The 23619-nt window shown below is 49.4% G+C and overlaps 1 protein-coding gene across 1 annotated transcript in view; it reads right to left on the bottom strand.

Moving 5' to 3' along the window:
* The window catches only part of PRDM16 (PR domain containing 16), a 421338-nt gene extending 403151 nt beyond the window's left edge, over window positions 1-18187 (bottom strand). The window contains exons 1-2 of the mRNA XM_006871783.1: window positions 18152-18187; window positions 17637-17816 (exon numbers count right to left, since the gene is read on the bottom strand). Of these exons, the coding sequence (XP_006871845.1) occupies window positions 17637-17816; window positions 18152-18187 (216 nt within the window). The remainder of the gene's footprint in view (window positions 1-17636; window positions 17817-18151) is intronic.
* Between the last annotated feature and the right edge of the window lie 5432 nt (window positions 18188-23619).

Genomic DNA, 23619 nt, shown 5'->3' with positions numbered 1-23619 from the left:
ACATTTGATTGTCTCACAGTTTGGGAGGCAGGGCCTAGGGAGCATTCCTCCTTGTCTATAGCCCTGAGCATCCCCTGGCCTCTCTCATCCTGCGTGTGGATGTGTGCGTCAATGTGTATTCTCTTGGTGTGGAGCTGTAGGATAAAGTACTACCAAGTCAGTCTGAACCACAAAGTCAGCAGTTCAAACTCACCAGCCACTCCTCAGACACCCAATGTTGTTGTGTGCCGTGGAGTCGGTTCTGACTCATAGCGACCCTGTACAGGGTTTCCGAGGCTGTAAATCTTTACGGGAGCAGACTGCCTCATCTTTCTCCCACGGAACCGCTCGTAGTTTCGAAATGCTGACCTTGCTGCTCGCAGCCCGATTCGTAACCACTACGCTACCAGAGCTCCTTGTACAGGGTCACTATGAGTCAGAACCAACTCATGCCACTTAACAACAACCACCTAATCATATTTAAGATGCAACTTACTTCCTGTAAGGAACCTGGTGATGCAGTCGGTTAAGCATTGGGCTGCTAACCTTTACATCAGCAGTTCAAACCCACCAGCTGATGTGCCGAAGAATGATGAGGTGACCTACTCCTATAAAGACTTATAGTCTCAGACAGACACCAGGAAGGGTCACTTCTGCTGTGTCTCATAGGGTGGCCCGGAGTCAGTGTCCACTTGACTGATGACAGGTGTGGTCTCATTTACATAACAAAACACTCCTATTTCCAAGCAGGGGCATATTCCCCAGTACAGAACTCCATATTATACTATAGAACATGATGATACTATTTGTAATTATAATTATATTATGTGTATCACTATGTTGGCTCTGTAGGATATGCATTAGACTGGTAACCACAAGGTCAGTGGTTCCAATCTACCTGCCGCTTCTCAGGAACGTTATACTATGGGAGGGAAGCAAGTAGACAGCACTTAACAGTGTATTGTATTGTTTAAATGCATCATACATGCAAGTTAGTATCATCGTATTTGTTCTGCTCATAGATGAACCACCACCTGTATAATGAAACAGATATCCTAAGTCTTATGACAAGAAAAACTGTACCACACAGCACATGCCTGTTTTTTCAATACACGCGAACCTCTTTGACTATAGATTTAAAATTCTGTGACACTCTGTAGAACAATCTGGAGTTATCTTAAGAGTGATAAGGGCTTTCCATTCCATGTTTTCCTTCCTCCAACTGTTCCCTCACCTGCAGATCAAGACATGAAGGGGCATTCAGGCCTCACTGTAGTTGTCCCCACAGAGGAGTCTGGACATGATAGAGTTGTCCTCGAGGTGTCACTGCTGGGCAGGTCATTGTGCGCAGGTCATGCTGAGTCCTGTGGTCCATAGTGGAACTCTCTCTGAGCATTAGTCACCCCTCTGCCTGCCCTCCCTACATCCGTGGCAGAACCCAGTGCCATGCAAACACCCGCTGAGCGGGATATTACTTGTTTATGGTGATTAGTGTAAATGGCCTGGTGAGACGCTGTAGGATCAGCACTGGACTGCTAGCCACAAGGTTGGCAGTTCAAACCCACCAGACACTCGTTGCCTATGACTCATCTCTATGATTCGGAACCAATTTGATGGCACTTCAACACAACAATCAATGGGTCAGCAGACTGCTGGCATGAGGCAGGAAATCCAGAAGTAGACCTTCTCAATTGTGGGACTTTTATATAGGGCAGAGGTGACACTGCAGATGACATGGGGACATTTTGGATCACAAAGGCTTCCACCCAACAAATCAGGTTGGGATGGGAGTTGTGTATATGGCACATAAAATGAGATCCCTACCTCACACCATACGTAAACAAATGATAGAAGGATGAAGGAACTTAAACAGGCAGCAAAACTCCATGACTTTATGATGGAAATAGAAAAGAATGTGTTCTTGGGACAGGAAAGGATTTAGTAAATAAGAAAATAAAAACACCAGTCCCTCCAAGCTACATGTGTCCTTTTCCATCCTACAAATGTAAGATTTCAGACACTGTATGTGGTGGGAGAGTTTCCCACGCTGTCAAATTGAGATAATAAGGGCTTCCAACTCACGCGTCTGTCCTGAGGAAGGAAGAGCTTGGCACAGCACTGGCACAGAGGAGGCCCCCCACCCATGCCAGCATTGCTGTGAGGTTTCCCCGATGATTCAGTCTCCCTTATGAGGCCATGAGTATCTCAGAGGTAAGAACCATGCTGTAATCTTCTAACAACTTCCCTGGGAGAGCCAGCCCCAGGCCAAACACATGACAGTAGCCACTGGGGCTTGGCTACTGGCCAGTAAGTGAGGCCAAGTCTTGGGGCAGAGGGTGAGCAAAGGCCTTCTCTTGGGGTGAACGCCTTGGGAAGGCTGCTGAGGTTCAGCCTGCAGAGTTCTCAGGGATCATGTGTAACCCTCACAAGGGAAGGTGGTTCTGAGGTGTTAGTCCTACCGGGAGGACAATAGGAGTTGAAAATCCATAGTTACTGTGATACCCTAACTAGCTCACCACAGCCCCGGCCCATCAGGGAAATGGGCTGAGACCAGAGAAGGGAGCCAGCAGGTATTTTGAGACACAGGGATCTGCGGGCTACCGGTTGAGCATTAAATGATATATACTTAAAGGAGTGCTCTATTTACATTAGAATTAGTTTTGCAGACTGACACCAAGGAATACTGGCTTCCAAATCCTGAGCCCGGTAATCCCTCCCTAAGCCTCAGACACAAAACCACCTGGACACACAGTCACCAGAGAACCTTCTCCAAGCCCTGCAAACCCTGGGCGAGCCTCCTGCACCCAAGTTCTTGCTCAGCCAGGGCGGGGGTATCTTGGCTGCAACCACCAGGCGGGAGGGACATCATGCACAGTGCAAAGGATGGACGAACAGTGAGACCTTTGCTCGTGGGTGTACTGGGTCTGGTCTTGCTCCAGGCTGGGCTCCCAGCTACCCTGAGTGATGTCCACTTCCCATTGTCCTTCCAGACACCTGCCTCAAACCAACATGGCCACCACTATTTCATCTTGATCTGCAGGATGCTGCCACTGAGGACAGAGTTAGTTGAGCTGTCACACACCCCCATCCTGCCTTTTGATGGGCAGGTGTTGCTGGAAACCAGGAGATCTCTTGGAGTCAGTTTGGGCCCAGGCTAGGCACCCTATACCTGCAAACACAATCACACAGTGGCCCACACCTGTGACAACCACATGGTCGGCAGCTCTGCATCCCTCCCCACTGATCCCATGTGGACCCAAAGACAGTCTGGGCCAGGGTGGGCTTCTTTGTAGATAGTGACTGTACGTCTCCCAGGTGTTCAAGCCAGAACACTGGGGGTGCCTTTCCTTTCCTGCACTCTCACAGCCAAGCTAGCCTACCCTGCCAGCTCCACCTCCAAGACATACCCAGAGCCCACCCCACCAACTACAGCCAGCAACTTATCCAGCCTTGGCCTCCTCCTGCTGGGACCCCCAGCAGCCCTTCAGCTGGACCCAGGTGCTCCCTGCCTCTCTTCTCAGCACAGAATCATGGCAGTCCATCACACATGACTCAGGTCATGTTACTTCCCCACTGAAAATCCGTCTGGTGGCTTCGATTTCACTGAGAGCAAGACCTGCTCATCTCATGCTGCCCACAGGCCCCGCTAGTCAGTCACCAGGCTCCCTTTTGCCTTCACCCCGACCCACCTTGATGACCACTCTGATGACCAGGTCCTTAGAAACAGTCTCAAAGGGACCATTCCCCCGACCCAGCATGCTGTGCTCTCTCTCTAATACTGGCCCCCATCTAACCCTAAAAGTCCCTGGCTGGTACAGATGATTAAACACTGGACTACTAATCAAAAGGGTGGTGGTTCAAACTCACCCAGAGGCTCCTCAGAAGGCCTGAAAACCAGCCACTGAAGCCCTATGGAGCAGAGTTCTACTCTAACTCTCACAGGGCCATCATGACACAGAATCTACTGCTCAAGCCAGCAGCAAAGGCACTGTCATTCCGAGACCTACCCACTGCCCCCCTTTCTTCTTCCTGCACTTGGCCAGTTTCTCAAGGAGGTCAGCCTGGCTCTCTCCTTGCCCATGCCCACCCCATGACGACACACACTGTGTAAAGTGCAGGGCTAGACGCAGTTGGGATAATGGGAGGTAGAAGACTTTGTGGCCATGACCCAGCCAGCTCCACCTCCAAGACATACCCAGAGCCCACCCCTAGAATTCAGAAGAAGAGGTGACCACAGGCAGGGAGCTGTTTCCCACAGTGGAGGCCCACCATTTTCCTGACTTTTGTAAGTCTCTTGCAGGTTTGGGGGTTCTGACCTGACCTGGTTGCCTGGGGCACCTTACTGATTTCCTGTCCATCTGAGAGAGGAAGAGGAGGACAAGAAGGAGATCTGGGGGGCAAGGGCGGGGAGCCTTCTCCAGGCCTCTTTCTCAGGCCAGCTGGGGAGGGAGATGAGGCCGGCTCTTAAGCAGCTAATTAGCATGCTGTTTGTGGGACGAGTTAGGAATGTAATTACTGGAGGAGGCAGCTAGGCCGAGGAATGCATTTTGAAGGTTACCATAGGAATGGTAAGGCCTATTCATCCTGCTCAGGGCTAATCACTGTCATAAGGAAGGGATTGGGGACCAGGCTGCAGGTTAACATCTGATTAGATGGCCAGGAACAAAGCAAGCAGCATTTGCTCCTTAACCCTTTGGGGTCCAGACCAGTGACCTGTCTCAAGGGTTCCTTCCTCAAGTCAGGGCCAAGTATCATGTCCACCGCTGAGCTTCCGGAAGGTCCGCCACCGACTGACTGTGCACTCACAGAGGGTGGGCAGGAGAGCAGCCGGGGTCAGGTGGCTATATAGTCGGAGAGAGGCAGCAGGGCCTGGTAAACAAACACATACACAAAGCAGAGGAGGGTTTCTGGCACCAGTGAGAATAGGTTGGGACCCAGGGTGGGGTTGGGTGGGAGGCAATTGGCAGGGGGACCCTTTCTCCAGGCTGTAGCTTTCAGGCCTCATGCACGGCCCCCGTGCCACCTAAAGACCCCCACTTCTCACTCATGAGCGTAGTTGTCCAGGAAGCCAATCTGGCTGCCATGTCCTGTGACTGGGAGGTGACCTTGCTTGTCCTCTCACCTGCTGATCCAAGGCCTCCAGTGACAGCTATTCCAGAACATTCCATCGCATTATCCCATCGTCTCACCTGCACCTCTGTACCACTCCACCAGGGCCCTGACTAATGCTCTCTCTCTCCTGTCACTGTTTTCTCGACATGCCCTGCAGAGACTGCATAGTTGGAGTCATGCCCCTCTCCAAGTACACTCATCTCTCATCCATGCATTACTGAGTACCAGAGCAGCAGGCAGGAACAGGGAAACACACAGCTGGGATGGTGGGACATAGGATGTGGTAGGAAGAGGGGAACATGGGGCTCCCCTGGAGTGAGGGGCTTCACAGAGGTGAGGGTCAGTGTGAAGGGTTTCAGTCTATCTATCTGATGAATGAAACTTCACGTTCAGAGTCAGAGAGGGCAGAAAGGGGCCTTGGAGACAAGGCCCAATTCCCCAGGAGCCCCAAGGTAACACCAAGCATTTTACACCTGTGTATTAGTCTCCTGACCTCCTCTGGACTGAGTTTTTAGGGCCTGGCTTCAACACCCTGCCTTCCTTGACCCCATTGGCTAAAATGACACTGGGCCCCAGAAGGGGCTGGTCACACTGGTCTGAACAGGACTCTCCTCAAGGCTGGTATCAAGTTAGAGATGTTCCACTGTGTATGACAGACCCTTGTGTGTTCTCCCCAAACTGCCCATCAGGCCCCAAGGCAGCTCACACATGCTTCTAGACCCCAAGTGCCAAACAGAAGGACCCTGCCTTCCAGAACCTTCCAGTTCCTTCCCTATAGCCCCAGCCCTGCCCACTTTCTGCAGGCCGCCTCCAGGTACCCACAATGCACTCGTTAGCTGGCCCTGAAAGGGCTGTAGGGGAAGCTAGCACTTAGGCTCTGAGCCGCGCTGTGCTCTGCAGATTCGGGGACAGCTCCGTGGGAATTCTCGATTCAATGGTGACCCAGGAGCTGTGTGTGATCAACACAACTCTACCCCGGCCAAGGAGCGGGGCGGAGGAAGGCTATTTGTTTGTGAATTTTGTCCTTTGTTATGGAAAGCTGTTGGGTTTTTAAAAATTGTAAAGGTTTGAATGGTTAACTCCTGGGGTAGTCCTGCCCTGTGGTTGGGACGTTTGTGGATGTGTTTATTTCTTTTAAAAAAAAATAATAAAATACAGAATTGATGTTAAGTAGCCGTATGCAAATTCCCTGGGGCCTGTGGATTTTATTCTCTTGAAATCATTTTGAAAGGGCTCCAGCCCACAGAAATGAGAAACGCTGCTCCCTCCAGCCAAGCCTGGCTTTCCGCACTTTGCTTGGTCTGAGGTTTCTCTCTAAGGGTCTTTCAGAAAGGGTGCTCCTGGGATTCACAGGCTTTGGCCCCCTCCCTGGCATCTTTCCTATGTCTGAGTTACCATGGGTCACCAAGGGGGGATAGGGAGGCCTGGAGTTCCTTGGCAATCTGGTTTCGGGGTGCATTCGAACATTATCACATTAGTGAAGATCTGAAAATCAAACTGAAATGCAGCCTCCCAGAGAAGAAGACAGGCCAGGCTGTCCTTTCCTCCTTCAAAGCCCCCACATCCAAGGAAGACTCGTGGGCCCGATACAGGGGGGTACCACCACCAAGGACCAAATGTCTGGAAGCACAAGAGCCTTACGCAGAGGAAAGCCAGAAGGAACTAAGTGTATCCTGCAAATGTGTTTGACTCACAACAATCTGACCATGTCGTTCAGAAGCCTGGACTACTGCTGATGTCTAAATGGCTTTCTTGGGCAGCAGAGCTACACCCCCAACAGAAACATCCACTCCAGAGGAGAAAAAGACAGGGGGAACCCTAGTGTTGCCATTTGGGAGTAGAGCAAAACATCCTAGACCAGTGGACATTGGAATATCCGGAGTCACTTGGTGGATCCGAGTATGGGAAGGGACTCTCTTTCTAGGTTACTATTTTCAACCAAGCAGTTTTGCTGGGTTGGGGGCTAATTAAAATAGCTTGGTAACACAGTGTTTAAAGTACTTAGCTACTAACCAACAGGTCCATGGTTTAAACCCCTCTGGCCAGTCCATGGGAGAAAAATGTGATAGCCTGTTTTTGTGACGATTCACAGTCTGAAAACCCCGTGGGTCAGTATGACTCTGTTCTGTAGGGTTGCAGTAAGTTGGAGTCAACTTGAAGGAGTAGGGTGTTTGGTGTGTGACCCACACAAGTCTGCACATTCAGGCAGTGGCTTGGGCCCTTAGAGGAGAGACTGGAGAGATTTTTACCGCCAGGAGTTTCTGAAAATAAGTATTAAGCCTCATCCATAAGGGACAACTTGGCACACAGCACAGAAGATCCCGGTAAACACCTGCCAGATGTCCAGCAACCCAGCCTGTGTGAGGGTCACCAGAAGAGTCCTTTGCTAGGCTGGCCAGGGATGTGGTTTTGAGGGTTCATCGGCCTTCCTCTGAAAGGAGCCCCAACTATGACACCTGGTAATAACCTCTGCCTGGTCAGTTGTGGTCTCATAGGGCCTTTGTTCATTTCATGATGGACAACAGCTACCAGTGAAGTGAGTCTGACTCCCCGGGGGGCACCAATAAGGAAAGGAAAGGCAGCAAGTCCGCCCTCTCCAATTGGCTTTCTGGCTTCACTGCGGAGCCACGTGGGCAACATAAAGTGCCAGTGTTGGCACCTCTCATCCAGCCTGATGCCCTGTGTGGCCCTCCATGAGCTTCTGGGTGTCCACCTGTAAGGTGAGTGCATTAAATGTGAGCACAGAGGCATCGCTGAGACACTGTGGGGGCCCCAGCTCTACCTTACTCTGTGGCTTTCCTCTGTTTCTCAGATGAGAGCCCCCCAAATGTATAGAAAGCCCCTTGAGTCTGTCCTCCCTCCTTGGAGGGAGGGGTGAGGGCAACACCTCAGGACACTGGACTTGCTGACAGCTTCCAGACCCCAGGGCTGCACCCAGGCCCAGGGCTTGAACTGGGTGTTTCTGGTTCTGCCCTGCCATCGATCCAGTCCAGGCAAGAAGAATGCCCACGATTACATAGGGTCCCGCCAGACCAGCCTCCTTCTCAGCTGCACTGGGGACTTGAAGCTGCTCCTTTCCTGCTTCAGACTTGCCCTCTGCCCTCTGACCTTGGCCAAGTTCCTCCCCTCCTAGGGCTTCTGTTGGATATCCAGAAACCCTGCATTTTATGGGATTCCTCCTGCTCTAGGCTCTGCCTCCACCAGGGACCCTGAGCTGTGCTCAATGGGACAGACGTCCCACCTTTCTGTAACCTAACAGGTTCTAAGCCTACCAGGAGAGGCTGCCCTGCCTGGCGGGCCAAAGGTGCCCAAGCCGCTACTCCTGAGGCACGTCCCTGAGGCCGCTGCGCGGCTGCCCATTCAGCGCAGATAAGCCCCTTTAGAAATGGAGGGAATTTAATTCAGCGTCTGAGTGACGGCAGGAAGATTGATCCCCCGGCCAGACAATGCCGCCCCCGGCTTTAATCTCACCCAGACAATACACTGCCGCCCGGCCCGGCCCGGCTTTTCCCACGATGCTCGCTGATTAGCTGAGGTGCGCTGGATGGGAGCCACTATCTCTCACCAAGAGTGTTTGCTCGGCTGTCCCGGCTAGGAGGAGGAGGAGGAGGAATAGAGGACCCTGAGCTCATCTGGGCACCGTCTCTAGTCTCTATTCACCAGGCCCTGCCCCTTATCAGAGACTCCTCAGACAGCACTACCACCTCCCCACTCCTCCGAGAAGCTCCAGGCTGGATGCTGGCCCCCATCGAATGGCCAAGGTCACCCTGAAAGAAGCTCCTCCCCTCCCATGTCACCCTGGTCTCCACTGCTTGGATCAACTCCAGCAAAAGTACCCTGTACACCTGGTCCATCACCCTGTAGAGATGTACCCTGGGCCAGCCAGGACTTACTGCCCAGGGCTGCTGGACACGTGCTTACAGGGCAATGCCCTGACCTTTGTGGTTCATCCCTGCCCACCTCTCAGGGACCTTCATGGGAGACGCTCCCTAAGCCAAGAGGTAAGAGGTGGGATTCTGGGTAGCATCAGGGATCACTGGAAACTTTCCAGAAGGAGCAGATCCATGAGGCAATCTTCTGAGGGACACTGGCACAAAGCGTCCTATACGGAGCTCCATACACAGAGGAGAGTCCAAGGGCACCCTTGGGTGGTCAACAAGGGCTTTTCTGTCTATCCCCTGTTGTCACACAAGCCGGTGCTCATGCTGAGCAGGGGCATGTAGCAGTATACCCCATCATCTTGACCAGCCCCTCACCCCAGACCCCCGAATCAGGGTTCCCTCACCTCACTGGACAGGGACACTGGAAACTTGTTCTCCTTGGAATGGGATGGACACCCTGAGGGGTTAGAGCCAGGCCTGAGAAGGTGAGGCCTTCACCCACCTTTCCGCTCAGGTGCACTCTTCACATAGCCAGCAGAGGGGCTCCTCCTGAGACTGACCCAACACAAAAACAGTCCTAGGTTGCCCCCATCACCGACATCACCCCCTCACACTGCCCACCTCCTCACACTACCCACTTCCATCTTCCAGCACACACTCCATGCCCTCATGTCCCTACATCCTGCACTCCTGCCCAGCTCCTTGGGTCTGCTGGGACCAGCAAGACAGGGCCGTGCAGAGGTGAAATAAAAAAACAATAATAAAGGCAGCCATTATTACCACACGGCGGCATTATTACCACACGGCGACAGCTCCAAACAACGTCTTGGGTATAAAGTCCCAATGGCAGACAGATGTGGGTGCACATCCCAAACCATCACTGCAGCAATGGTGGTGTTCTGATGGTGCCCCTTGGAGGCCTCTTTTTCACCTCAGCCTCTCACGACACTGCATTCCACAAAGCTACCACTGGTATCTCAAAGACCAACAAGAAGGTCATCCATGATGGATAGATTTCAGCAGAATTTACAGAATAAGACAGACTAGGAAGAAAGGCTTGGTGACTTACTTCTGAAAATCAGCCAGTGGAAATGCTACGATGACAGGAGAAAACTCTCCGATGTAGTGCTGTAAGATGAGCTTTCTAGGTTGAAAGGCTGACAAAATCAAGACACAGTTTCCAGAGGAAGAATTTGAACACACTCCATTAAGATGATGCAGGATTGGACAACATTTGGTTCTGTTGTGCACGGACTCACCAAGAGTCAGAGCTGACTCAATAGTAATTAGCAACAGCATTCTATGTGGATGTTAGCTCTAAGAATGCCCAGAGGGACCACAATCACTGGGCAAGTTCCAATGTTTGGGAACTGTCCGAGCCCATGCTGGGAACATGCTTGTCCACATTGGTCTCTAGGGTGGCACCTGTGCCCACATGCCATAAGTATGCTGAAGCGAACACCAGGCTCACCGTACTTGGGATATGGAAGATGTGGAAACCAAGCACCTTCACTTCGACCATTCCGTTGACCACGTGGAGTTTTTATTTGTGTCTAGAATTAAAAGCTGTGAAACAGAGCCCAATTCCTGTGTGCAGAGCATGCGGTTTTTGTTTGGTAATTGTAAATTTCAGTGAAAATGGAAATTCCTGCTTTTTTTTTTTTTTTACGGGCCAATGCTATTGTTGTTAAATGCCTTCAAGTAGGTTCTGACTCATAGCAACCCCATGCGACAGAGTACAACTTCCCCATATGGTTTACTAGGGTCGTGCAGTGGTTATGAATTGAGCCGCAAACTGCAAGGTCAGCAATTCAAAACTACTAGCTGTTCCGAGGGAAAAAGATGAGGCTTTCTGCTCCAGTAAAGATTTATAGCCTCAGAAACCCTGTACAGGGTCACTATGAATTGAAATCAACTCCACGGCATGTAACAACAACAACAACAACAACCTGTTGTGATGCTGTGGGTTAATGCATCACACAGCAAAGCTGTTTGAACTGCAAGGTCGGCAGTTTAAGCCCAACAGCTGGTCCTTGGAAATCCTATACAGGGTCACTGTGGGTTGTAATCAACTCGACTACACTTAACAACAACCTTTACAGGAGCAGACTGCCAGACTGTTTTCTTCTGTGGAGCAGCTGGTGGGCTTGAACCACAGACCTTTTGGTTAGCAGCTAAGTGCTTTACCACCACACTATCTTTTTGTTATGGGTTAGTCATTTCTAAAACTAAAGGAATAAAAGAAAACAGTAATGCTTCTTACCAACTATCACAGGATGATGACTAAAGATCGTTTGTGTATGAAAGAATCCATGGCTGTTGAGTCGATTCCAACTCCCTGGGACCCTCTGTTGTTGCGGCTACTGCCTCCCGAAGTGCTGCTGAATTGGCTCCAACTCAGAGCGGCACTGTATAGTAGGGATAGGGAACGTCGCCACAAGGCAACCACACTTCCAGCTATCCCATTATTGTTGCTCCTGCTAAGTAAGTAAGTTGGTTCCAACTCACAACAACTCTGTATAGGATTTCCAAGGAGCAGCTGGTGAGCTCGAACCACCCACCTTGCGTTTCAAACCAAACTTGCAGCCCAGTGCATTAACCCTCAGCGCCATACCAGGACTCCAACCATAACATGGTTGTTGTTTGTTGTGAAGTGCCGTCGAGTTGGTTCCGACCCATAGCAACCCTGTACAGGGTTTCCAAGGAGCAGCTCGTGAGCTTGAACCACCAACCTTGCAGTTCAAACAGCTTTGCAGTCTGGCGCATTAACCCACAGGACCACCTTAGGGGTGAGTTAATTTCATAAATGTCTGACCAAATACAGAAGACTCATTTTTAAGTTGTTAATTTTGTATGGCCCACAAATGCTGTTAAAATTGTTGGCAGAAAAAAAGGTTCCCACTTCTGCTGTATAGGGTTTCTGAGGAGCAGCTCATGGGTTTGAACTGCCGACCTTGTGGTCAAGAAGTCCAGTGCTTATCCTATAACACCACACAAGGATCTCAGTGATCCTATAGGAACAGAGTAAAACTACCCCATGGGGTTTCTAAGATTGTAAAATTTTACAGAAGCAGACTGCCACAACTTTCTCCCAAGGCGCAGCTGGTGGGTTTGAACCACCACTATTTCCATTAGCCGCCCAGAGCTTAACCCACTATACCATCAAGGCTGGTTGTTCTTGTTAAATGTCATCGAGTCAATTCCTACTCATTATGACCGTGTACAGGGTTTCCAAGGAGCAGCTGGTAGGTCTGAACCACCAACCTTGTGGTACGCAGTCCAGCACTTACCCAACAGCAATCCAATGTAGGTGAAATTCACAAGGCCCATCGATGACGACTTCCATGCTGCCTTACTGGCTCCTGTCTATCCACCAAGCCCCCTGAACACCTCTTGGTGGGCTAGGTCTCCTCTGGGTTCCTGCAGCCTTTCTCTCTAAAGGGTCTCCCTGCCCTGTTTAAAGTTACCAGTCCATGTCCATGCCCAGGACATAGTAAGTGCTCAGGAAACACCAAGCAGCTGGCCTTTAGTTCATCTAGAGGAAGGAAGAAATTGGTGTTTCTACCAGAGGAAATGAATTAGAACATCACCTAAGCCTGCAGAGAGACCTTGCACTGGACCACTGACCTTTACTTTAGGAAACTGGGACCAAGCGAAAACAAAGCTGCATTGGCAGAAACATGTGACAAGAGACCAACTTCCTCGGAGACACTGTGAAAGATGGGATCTCGAGGCTGGAAGGCGCTCAGCATCCACAATAGTGGTAACACTGGGCTTGGGGACAGTGGTGGTCACGAGGGTAGAACAATGGTACAGTGTTTTCTTCTGTAGTGCATGGGGGTCACCAACTAACAACAACCACCTGCATCCCAGCCCTACAGGTGGTCCCATCACCAGGCCTGCCCACGGACCCTTTCCACTGAACGGAGAGCCATGTTACAGAGCAGGCGGGATCCTGACCCTCCACCCTCAAGCTAGGGCTCACTCCTATGCAGGGAAAGAGAGGACACCTCTGGCTGCACCCCTCAGCAGAACATCTGGGAGGGAGAAAAGAACCAAGTCAGAGAGTGGGAGACAAGGGAGGGAGGCAGGCGACAGAAGGAAGCCCCCAGTACAGTGAAGGTTGGCTGGGGGTGACATTGTACATTGATGTAGTTTGCTCCCTGAATGACAGGGCTCTTGGGAAGAGAGAGAATAGAAAGAAGCGTACCGATTCCCCCGCTCCTTCTACATGAGGAATGGCTAAGGCTGTCCTCAAGTCCTACTTGCCCCCTGGGAAAAGGGCAACCAAGTGCCTCTACCCCCAAGCCTGCTGGGCCCAGGATGTTCTAATGGGTCTCCATCAATGATGAAGGTATCCCAGTGACTCACAGTTCTTCCTGTCTGGTCTGCTCGCCAGGTGAGAAGCCCTTTGTTGGTCCCAGGCAATCTCCTGGCCAACTCCTATGACATGCTTTTACATTATGGGCCCTTTGCTTCCTTCAAAAGATCCCTGGGTGCCACAAACAGTTTGCTCTCAGCCACTAACTTAATGTTTAGAGGTTTGGATCCACTCAGCAGTACCACAAAAGAAAGACGTGGCCATCTATTTCTACAAAGATGCCAGTCTAGAAAATGCTATGGAGCAGGTCTACTGTTTCATACATGGGGTCACCACGGAGTCACAACCCGCTCAATGTCAACAGGCTTTGGTTACTTCACCCAGCAGGTGGGTGGCATCCCCTGGCACAGCCCACATGGACTGTGGAACAGCAGGATCCAGGGGGAAGTAGGGGAACTGATGAGTGGGCCTGGATTGGGGGGAGGGGGGAGGTGCACAGGGCAGCAGAAGGAGGGTCTGTTATTGACCTTGGCCTTACAAGAGACAAACAGTATGTAAGCCGTTCCCAGGGGAGGTAAATTCAGAGGCCCCTGAACTATGGGCTCCAACAGGTAGCCAGCGCTGAAACAAGCAGACTTCCCCACTGACTGCTCTAGGAAAGTGTCGATTTCCCCAAATCCCGCACAGGGGAAACTGAGGAAAATGAAAGCCCACCCTGCTGATCTTACATGAAAGAGAAACTGTCTACTCACCGAGGTAAGCTGACTGTTCCAGAAACTTCCAGGGGGCCTTCCCAGCCCTGTGCTCAGCCCTCCTTTACTGGTCTAGGAGACCCCTGTGGCCTCAAACCCTCAATGTGCGGATAGCAGAGGTACTGTGAAACCCAAAGCAGCCCAGGCCTGAGGTCCCCACTGGATGGGGGTGGGTCACCTGCTGCCAGAAGAGGAAGTGGGCAGGTGGGAAGGGAAGTTGGGGTCTCTGTAAGGTGGTTTCAGCCTCAGCCAGGAGGTGTGCATTCTAAAAACAGACCCTCTCCCCTCTGCACACGGGCCTTCCCCCTCCCCCATGACCTCATTCTTTCTCAGTAAAGGGGTCAATGGGGCTTGGGAACCTGCCAAGGGGAGGCAGGGGAGCATCCCAGAGGGCCCGGCACCTAAGTAACCTGTCCGAGGCCAGGAAGAAACAGAGGTGCTGGAAGCTTCCTAGAAAGGTAGGAACCAGCCACACAGAGGGCCTTGGGGCCATTGGTAAAGTAGGGAGAGAATGGGGGAGGACAGAGGGGGACAGATAGAGGGAGGGAAGAAGAGACAACAAAAGAGATAGTGAGAGTAACAGACAGGGAGAGGGAGGCAGAAAGGAAGGGTTAGAGAAAGAGACAGTGGGGAGTAGGGAGCGGTGCACTGTTTGGTGACTGTAGCAAGGCCCAGACTGAGAGGATTTGTGTTGTTGTTGAGTGCCATTGAGTCGATTCCGACCCATAGTGACCCTCTATAGGGTTTCCAAGGAGCACCTGGTGAATTTGAACCGCAGACCTTTCAGTTCAAATGACTTTGTAGTCTGGCGCATTAACCCACAGCACCACACCAGGACTCCAAACTGACAAGATAAGAACCATAATATCTAAAATCATGGGCCAGAAGAAGTGGTCAATGATGTGACGCTGTTCCCAACATACCAGAGCACACACTGACTCCCCACAAGAAACCCAGAGTGGCCTATGTGTCCCTAAAGGCACTCTGATCCCACAAAGTCCTCATCTTGCTTTACATTGGCACCTACAGCCGACCTCAGAGACAGCCGAGTCTCCAAACAGTGTCTGCAGGGCTCCCTCAGACTTCCAAGAGGCTGCACCCAGAGGCCTGGTCCCAAACCCAAAAAGGGTTAGAGGAAACCCCACCTCTGCCTGAGCCTCACTTCACCTTCCTGAACTGCTCTGGGTTTTCCTGGGAGGGTCGGCATTCCACCTCCATTACTGGGAGGGGTGCTGGCTGAGCCTTAGACTCCTTTACTTGAGATTCCTGTTAGGGATCAATTCTGTTAGGCAGGGGAAGCTGCCATACCTGCACTTATAGGTGGAGGAAATTGAGGTACAGAGCCAGGTGGAGCCCATTTCACCAGACCCAAACCCTGGATGGAACATGTGGGGAGCTCCAGAGGGCAGGAGAGCCGAAGCTATGAGGTAGGCTGTGTGTGATTGGTGCATTTTGTTACAGTTGACCAAGGAGGCTTACATAAGACAGAAGGTGACACATCCTACGCTGCCCTCCTGGGCAGGATTTTCTGGAGACAGACAGTCACTTGGTGATGGTCACGGGGATGAGGCGGTTCAGAGACTGGGGAGCACCTGTGTGGCTCAGACACAGGTGCTTGGGCACTTGGTGGCTGTCTGGCATATCAGTGCATGGCAACGTACAGCAGAGGGGACCCAGCTCTCCACTGTTCACACCAATAAGTAGAATGTGTCTTGGTCACCAGCGTGAAAGTCACCTCCCCTCACCACTCACCAGGCTCAGCAGAGGTGACAGCAGTGCTGATGGAGGCCCGGCACCTCACTGCAGGCTACCAGGGACTGAGAGGTGGAGCCTCCCTGCCTTCCTGCTCCTTGATGCCCTAAAGCTGCCCCAGATGAGCCAGGAAACAACAGGTACATACCACGTCAGCAGTTCTGAATACCTGAGGGAGTGTGACTAAGCATAGCCTATGGACAAGGCTGTATTCAGATGCATTGGGAAGTCTGGGAGTGCCCCGGTGGCTCAAATGGTCAGACTCTCAATGACTAGCCCAAAGGTTGGCGGGTCTAACATACTCAGAACAAAGACCTGACCATCTACTTTCAAAAAAAAAAAAAATCAGTCAATACAAATCCTATTAAGCAATTCCACTCTGTACACATGGAGAAGTTTAGAGAATTCTAGCATCACCCTAAGGTGCTCAGAATCGTGTGGGAAGCTGTGAAGGCAAGTTGGGTGGGTATATGCTGAACTGCCTCGCCTGTGACGACCCCCTTCCCACAGCCAGCTCGACTCCAGTGAAGTCTCAGGCAGCTTCCCTCTGGCCCTGCGTATTCAACCCTTTGTTTCTGGGTCACAGCACCCACAGAACTACAGTGGCGTCAGCTACCTACCACTTTTCCCAACCCAGGTCACTCCTCAATGCCACCACTTCTGCCTGACACTTCCTGAAAACAGCACTGGACCACAGCACCCAGAAAGTCCACATGCCCACGGTGGCTTTTGAAAATTCCTCAGCATTCAGGGAAATTTTCCAAAAACTCCATCCTTGTTTCACCTGCTTAGATGTGTGGTGTGCCTGGCCCACAGGCCCATTACACATTCTAGATCTTTCCCTGGCCCTGGGGCCAGTCTACACGCATCTATCATTCACTAGAGCCCAAGTGGACCCCAACGTCTGCCCAACACCCCATCAGGCTACCTAAGGTTGATTCTTCTCTAGACTGCAGAAGTTTCTGGAAGGTGTGCCCCCTGCCCCTATAGTTTCTCCAGAACTCAATTCTATCATCAGGATAGTCTGGGCCCAGCCCCTGTCACTGGATTGCCTGGGCTTTGGGTGAGTGAGGAAAAAGTTATAAGCGGGTGAGAACTGCCTGGCCCACTTAGGTCACCAGGAATGGTCAGCTCACGGAAGCTATTGGGTAACCTTGGTCGGCCTTATCTGACTCAGTCATTCCTTGGTAGCAACATCCTTGTACCCCCACAAGACCCACCACCAGAAGATTCTGCTTAGCAGCCGCTGTTCATTTCCAAAATATCAGAGGATGAGGCAGCTGCAACCTTCATCATCCTCCCAAGCTTTGGAAGTGTGCCGTGAGAACTCTGGAGATAAGAGTACACAACACCTGCCCTGGAGAAACCTGGGTAGCCTGCAGTGCACCAGCCCCTCCAGGGCTGCCCTGCCTTGTGTAGACTCATCAACACCCACCCACAGGAGCCCCAGGGGAATGCCACAGTGGTCCTGTTGGTGCTTCTAATGCATTTCCCAGTTGTTGATTAGGTATGGTGACTGGACTTTTGGTTTTAAATAAATGGTGTTTTGGGGTATTTTTTGTTTTTGTTTTTTTGTTTTACCATGAAATGAGAAGTCCTGAAGAAAGGGTCTCTATCCTACCCACACACCTCAGTCCCTGGGCAAGTGACCACAAAGTCCTCTTCTTGAGCCAGTGCTGTGAAGCAGAGGCAGCCAGGGTATTGGCGTCTGAAGGAGAACATTAAAGGTGGACACTGGGCATTCACAGAAGGACACCTCATGCTGCCTCCCCTCCTCGTAGGGCTGCCTCCCCTGGACCCCTGGGAAGAGAGTTCCCCTCCTCATGGGGTCCCTCCTACCCTGACCCCTTGGGGCTCCAGCTCCAGGTAGACGATGCAAGTTTGAGTCCACTCCTGTTGCTTATTGTCCAGGTGATCTGGGGCAGTCAAGGGCCCTGGTGTCATGATCCAAAAGGACCTGCTGGCCATGCCTGTGACAACCAGTTGCACCTGGCCCTCTATAACCTGATGCAGGTCCCCCTGGGAGACCCCCAAACCAATTGCCTAATATGAATAGGGGTGACATGTGACCCTGCAGGAAGCACTGGGGACGTGACTCTTCTTTGGGCAAAAACAGCCACTGATTGTTGGACAGCTTCCATTGTTACACAGGCCACCAAGAGGGTTCAGCAGGTATGTTTCCACACAGCCCAGGTGAGCAGCGGAGCTCCTGGGGACACGGCCCAGGTCTCCCTGTCACACTCGATCTGTGTGTCTCTACCCTGCCTAACACAGTCCTGAGCTACCCACATCATGGTGATGGGGACACCGACTGATCACTTCCAAGGTACCAGGAAGCCTGCCTGCCTCCTCACCTTCAAGCCCCACACGGGGCTGGTGGGGGCAGCCATGCCCCTACTTACAGATAAGGATGCACAGCTTAGAGGTATCCCTTTAAGGGGTCTCTGAAGGGTGGAGAAGCTGGGATTTGAATTCAGGGCTGTCTGGTACAAACTCTGACTTTTATGGTTGGTCTGTCACACGCCCAGGCAGCCCTACTGATCCTGAATCCAAGGCTAAATTTGCTTTGGAATGGCCATTTAATTTGGAGGTGTTTGTCTCTCATGTGCTGAGTTGGAACGTACGAAAAGGAAGGATTTGGATAGAATGTCTTGCAGCCCTGTTGTGGTAGTGGTTATTGTGTGTTGTCGAGTCAGTTCAGACTCATAGTGATCCGATACAGCATTTCTTAGGCTGTAGTTGGTGGATTTGAACTGCCAACCTTGTGGTTATCCAACATAGCCATAGCACTCCCATATCCATATATATTCACATATACAATAAAACACATAGGGACCCAAACATCGGTACTTCTTGGTTGGTTGGTTGGTTGGTTATGTGCCGTGGAGTCAGTTCCAACTCATAGCAACCCTGTACAGGGTTTCCAAGGCTGTGAATCTTTATGGGAGCAGAAAGCCTCATCTTTCTCCAATGGAACAGCGGGTAGTTTTGAACTGCTGACCTTGGTGCTTCTTAGACGTAACCAAATACCTCATGGGATTGGTTTACAGGATTGGAAGCCTTGGTGTTGTTGTTGTTGTTTTGTAAGTGCCATCAAGTCAGTTCTGGCTTAGTGACCTATATAAGGTTTTGAGGAGCAGCTGGTGGGTTTGAACCACCGACCTTAAGGTTCAAGCTGACTTTGAGGTCCAGTATTGTCCTGCGGTGCCATACCAGGACTCTAAGACCTTCATAGTTCTCATAGGACAACTTAGTCAGTTGACATGACATAGTACAAGAAGTGTATCTGCTACCTCCCGGTTTGCTGGGTAGCATCTAGAATCTTAAAAGCTTGCAAGCATCCCTGGTTGTGAGTCTGATGACTAACCGCAAGGTCAGCAGTTCAAAACTACCAGCTGTTCCACGGGAGAAAGATGAGGCTTTCTGCTCCCATAAAGATTTACAGCCTCAGAAACGCTGTACAGGGTCGCTATGAGTCAGAACCGACTCCACAGCGCACCACCACCAACAACAACCCTCTAAGATTCTACTACTGGTCTCTATGCTTCTGGAATAAAAGAGAAGGAAGGAAACCAAGGACTCCAAGAAGAAAGTCGTCCACAATATGTCCATACCGGGGTGGCGATCCTCCAACTCGTACACAGGCTGTACTGTTGGTGTTGTGAAGTGCCGTCAAGTCGGTCCCGACCCATAGCGACCCTGAACAGGGTTTCCGAGGCTGTAAATCTTTACGGGAGCAGAAAGCCACCTCTTTCTCCGGTGGAGCAGCTGGTAGTTTTGAACTTCTGACCTTGCGGTTCGCAGCCCGATTCATAACCACTACATAGACTGTATAAGCCTGTCTAAATCATTTGTTCTGGCTCTGCCAAGGCAACCACAGTTCCAGCCATCACATTGTTGTTAAGTGCCGTCAAGACGGTTCCGACCCATAGCAACCCTGTACAGGGTTTCCGAGGCTGTAAATCTTTACGGGAGCAGAAAGCCACCTCTTTCTCCAGCGGAGCAGCTAGTAGTTTCGAACTGCTGACCTTGAGGTTCACAGCCCGATTCATAACCACTATGCTACCAGAGCTCCTTTAGGAATGAGTTAATTAAATGTTTGACCAAAAATACAGCAGGCTAATTTTTAGGTTGACAATTTTGGATGGCCCGCGAATGATGTTATAAATACAATGGCCCTTGGCAGAAAAATGGTTCCCCACCCATGGTCTACCACAACCTCATCTACCGTGAAACCAGAAGAACTGCATGGTGCCCAGCTGCCACTACTGAGTTTAACATTTTTTTAAAAAATTACTCAAAAGCAAAGACGAGAAGGCAAGAGGACATGGAAACTAGATTACTCGACATAGAGCAAGCAGAAAGGGGGTAATGTGAAAGTGAGAAAGTTGACATACTGAAAATTGTAACCAATATCACTGAACAAATTGTGTTGTTTTGTTGTTGTTAGGTGCCATCGAGCCCATACTGACGAATTGTGGAGACAGTACTAAATAGGAACCTAATTTGCTATATAAACTTTCACTGAAAAGACAATAACAGAATATGTAAAACAGCATAATCCAATAAAATATGCACACACACCATAATGACTAAGGAGCTCTGGTAGTGTAGTGGCTACAAATCGGGTTGCTAACCTCAAGGTCAGCAGTTAAAAGCTACCAGAGGTTCTGTGGGAGAAAGATGAAGTTTTCTGCTCCCATAAAGATTTACAGCCTCGGAAACCCTACTAGACAGGGTCTTTATGAGTCGGAACTGACTCCACGGCACACCACCACCACCATCACCACCATAGTAACCAAGGAAAAACCTGCCCTCCCAAAAGGTTGTAAGGCAGTATGGTTCTGTATTTGTGTCTGGGTAAAATTCCTCTTTTGAGAATCTAAAGAAAACTGTGGGTACCCTCTCAGAAAAAAAAAAAAAAAAGTGTACTCATTTTATGTAAAATTCCCTGAGGAGGGCAGGTTTGGGAGGTGTGAGATTGGTGGTAGGGTAGGGGGATGGGAAGGGTGATTTGTTCAGACCTGCTGAAGCCCGTCTACAGATTTCAAGTTCATGAACCTCTGTGGGACCCTGTGTAGCGTTTCCAAGGCAGGAAATCTTTATGGGAGCAGAAACCCTCATCTTTCTCCCATGGAGTGGCTGGTGGATTTAAACTGCTGACCTTGCAGTTAGCAGCCTAACATGTAACCACTATCCTTCCAGGGCTCCTTATGAACCTCTGTAGAAGAAGGTAAAATAATTTCATACCCTTGTTCCTATGATAAAACAAACAAAACAGTCTCAAGTTTGGGGATATTTGAAAAATCTCCAGGAGAATAAAGTTGTAGATACAGATTTGGATTATTTTTCCTTTTTTCTACTGACAATGGTTTTAAAATATAACATTGTTCTATGTTTCCTCTAGAATCTTAATCAAAAGAAGGAAAATACTGAACAGAATTCCAAATTCTCATGGATTCCAACCTTTCTGGAGCCATGGAGGCTGAATGAACCCTTGAAACTACTGCCCAGATTCTCTTTAAACCTTAGACCAAAAATATCCCCTGAAGTCTTAAAACTACTTTAATTTAACTAGGAAAAAACATCTGCCTTTGGCATTATGCTCTTTAGGGAACTTATGGGGTCAAACTGAAACATTGGACAGGAACCTTAGGAGACACTGAGTTTATATTAATGGGAGAAGGACATCTCAAAGAAGAAGATAAGAATGATTGTACAACTAACTTGAAGAATTGAATCAGTGCCGCTGAATTGTACATGAAGAAAACAACTGGATTGGTGTCTGTTCTGCTGTGTATATCCTCAACAACAAGGTAAGTTATGTTGTTGTTATTGTTAAGTGCCGTCGAGTCGGTTCTAACCCATAGCGACCCTGTATAGGGTTTCCTAGGAGTGGGTGATGAGCTTGAAATGCTGACCTTACGTTTCAAACCGACTTTGTAGTCCAGCACACGAACCCACAATGCCACACCAGCACTCCTACATATATATTATATATATCAGTTTTCCTTCAATTCCGAACTGACTTTAAGGTAGACCCCTGACCTTAATCACCTTATATCCTTATCTATTAGGTACTAGTAGACATTAATTGAATATTGATTGAACGACTGTCCATGTAATAGAGCCAAGGCCACGCAGCAACTTTCATGATAATGAAAAGACAAGCTGATCTCTTCACATGTATGTGCCCATACATGTGATCTCTTCACATGTATATAACAAAAGACCATCATCCCTTTTGTAAACAGAATACCAATATCCAAAAATATAAGAAATATTTAGGGGGGAAAAAACCAAGTTTTTGAAAATTCTTATATTAAAAACACACACACACAGGATGATTGCTAAAGGAAAAGACCTCATGTTTTCAGTTATTTGTATTTTATCAAGGTATTACAGCATATGAGTTTGTACAATATTATTTTTTATATAACTATCAGGAAAACATCCTATACGCACTCGACTGCAAGGTTGGTCTGAGCTGCAAGGTTGGTGGTTCAAACTTAGCAACTGCTCCTCACAAACGCTAAATAGGGTTGAAACTGACTCGATGGCACTTAACAACAACAACAAAATTGCCCATTCTCTAAGAAATTCCGAACCAATATTTTCATTCTAGTGTTTACAGAAGGGTCAAGAAAATCAATTATTTAAGATTTTAAACCAAGAAAGGGACTTGGGGATAACCAATTTAATCCCTTATCATAAAAGCAGTCCTATTGTGAATAATTTGTTCCAGGTGGTGGTAGAGTGGGATCACGAACCAAATCTCTTTCTTAGGCTACAGAACACACTAAGCATGAAGAGAAAGATATAAAGAGCATTTCTAATACAGAGTCCTGGTGTGGTGCTATAGGTAAGCACTGGACTGTAAACCTACCAGCCACTTCTTGAAAACCCTATACGAGGTCTCTATGAGTCAGAACCAACTTGACAGCACTTAACAATAACACCATTTCTAATGTGTGGGGTACAGCAGTAAAGATGGACAACAGAGATGATGTCATATTATTACTAATACCTGGAGTGTCTAACAGGTGGTAAGCATTACACTAGATGTCTTACAAAATTATCTTAATTAGACGCTGAACTTCCACAGAGGAACTATTTATTATCCTCTATTTAGAGATGAGTAAACACCACAAGATCAACGGTTCAAATCTACCAGCCACTCCTTGGAAATCTTACATAGGGTTGCTGTGACTCGAAACTGGCTTGGCAGCACTTAACAACAACAACAACAACCAAACCGTCAAGAGGCTGCCATTTGCTCATGGTAGTGTTTAGGGAGCCCTGGAGAAGCAGTGGTTAAGCACTCAGATGCTAACTGAAAGGTCAGCAGTTCAAACCCACCAGTAGTAGTTACACGGAAGAAAGATGTGGAAGTCTGCTTCTGCAAAGATTTGTTGTTTTTGTTGTTAACTGCTGTCAAGTTAATTCCAACCCATAGTGACCCTGTATAGGGCTTCCAAGGAGCAGCTGATGAGCTTGAACTACCGACTTTGCAGTTCAAACGACTTTCTGCTAAGTTTTACAGCCCGGAAAACTCTGCAGGGCATTTCTACAATGTCCTGTTATGTCCATGTATCAGAATTAACTCAAGGGCAAGTGTTGTGTTGGTTGTTCTTCATTTCAGGTGTGACTGAGGAGTTTATACTCCGTTATTCATTCCATAATGCTATAGTAAAAATCCTGACTCCACTTGAACCTCTTCGCCACTATTCCTGAAAGCCGCAGATAGAAATCCTTCGATTGTTGTTGTTGTTATTAGGTGCCATCGAGTCAGTACTGACTCATAGCGACCCTATGCACAGCA

Source organism: Chrysochloris asiatica, unplaced genomic scaffold, assembly GCF_000296735.1.
Source record: "Chrysochloris asiatica unplaced genomic scaffold, ChrAsi1.0 scaffold00173, whole genome shotgun sequence".
Taxonomy (NCBI): Eukaryota; Metazoa; Chordata; class Mammalia; order Afrosoricida; family Chrysochloridae; genus Chrysochloris; species Chrysochloris asiatica.
The sequence above is the reverse complement of the archived record's forward strand: the minus strand, read 5'-3'. Positions and strand labels throughout refer to the sequence as shown.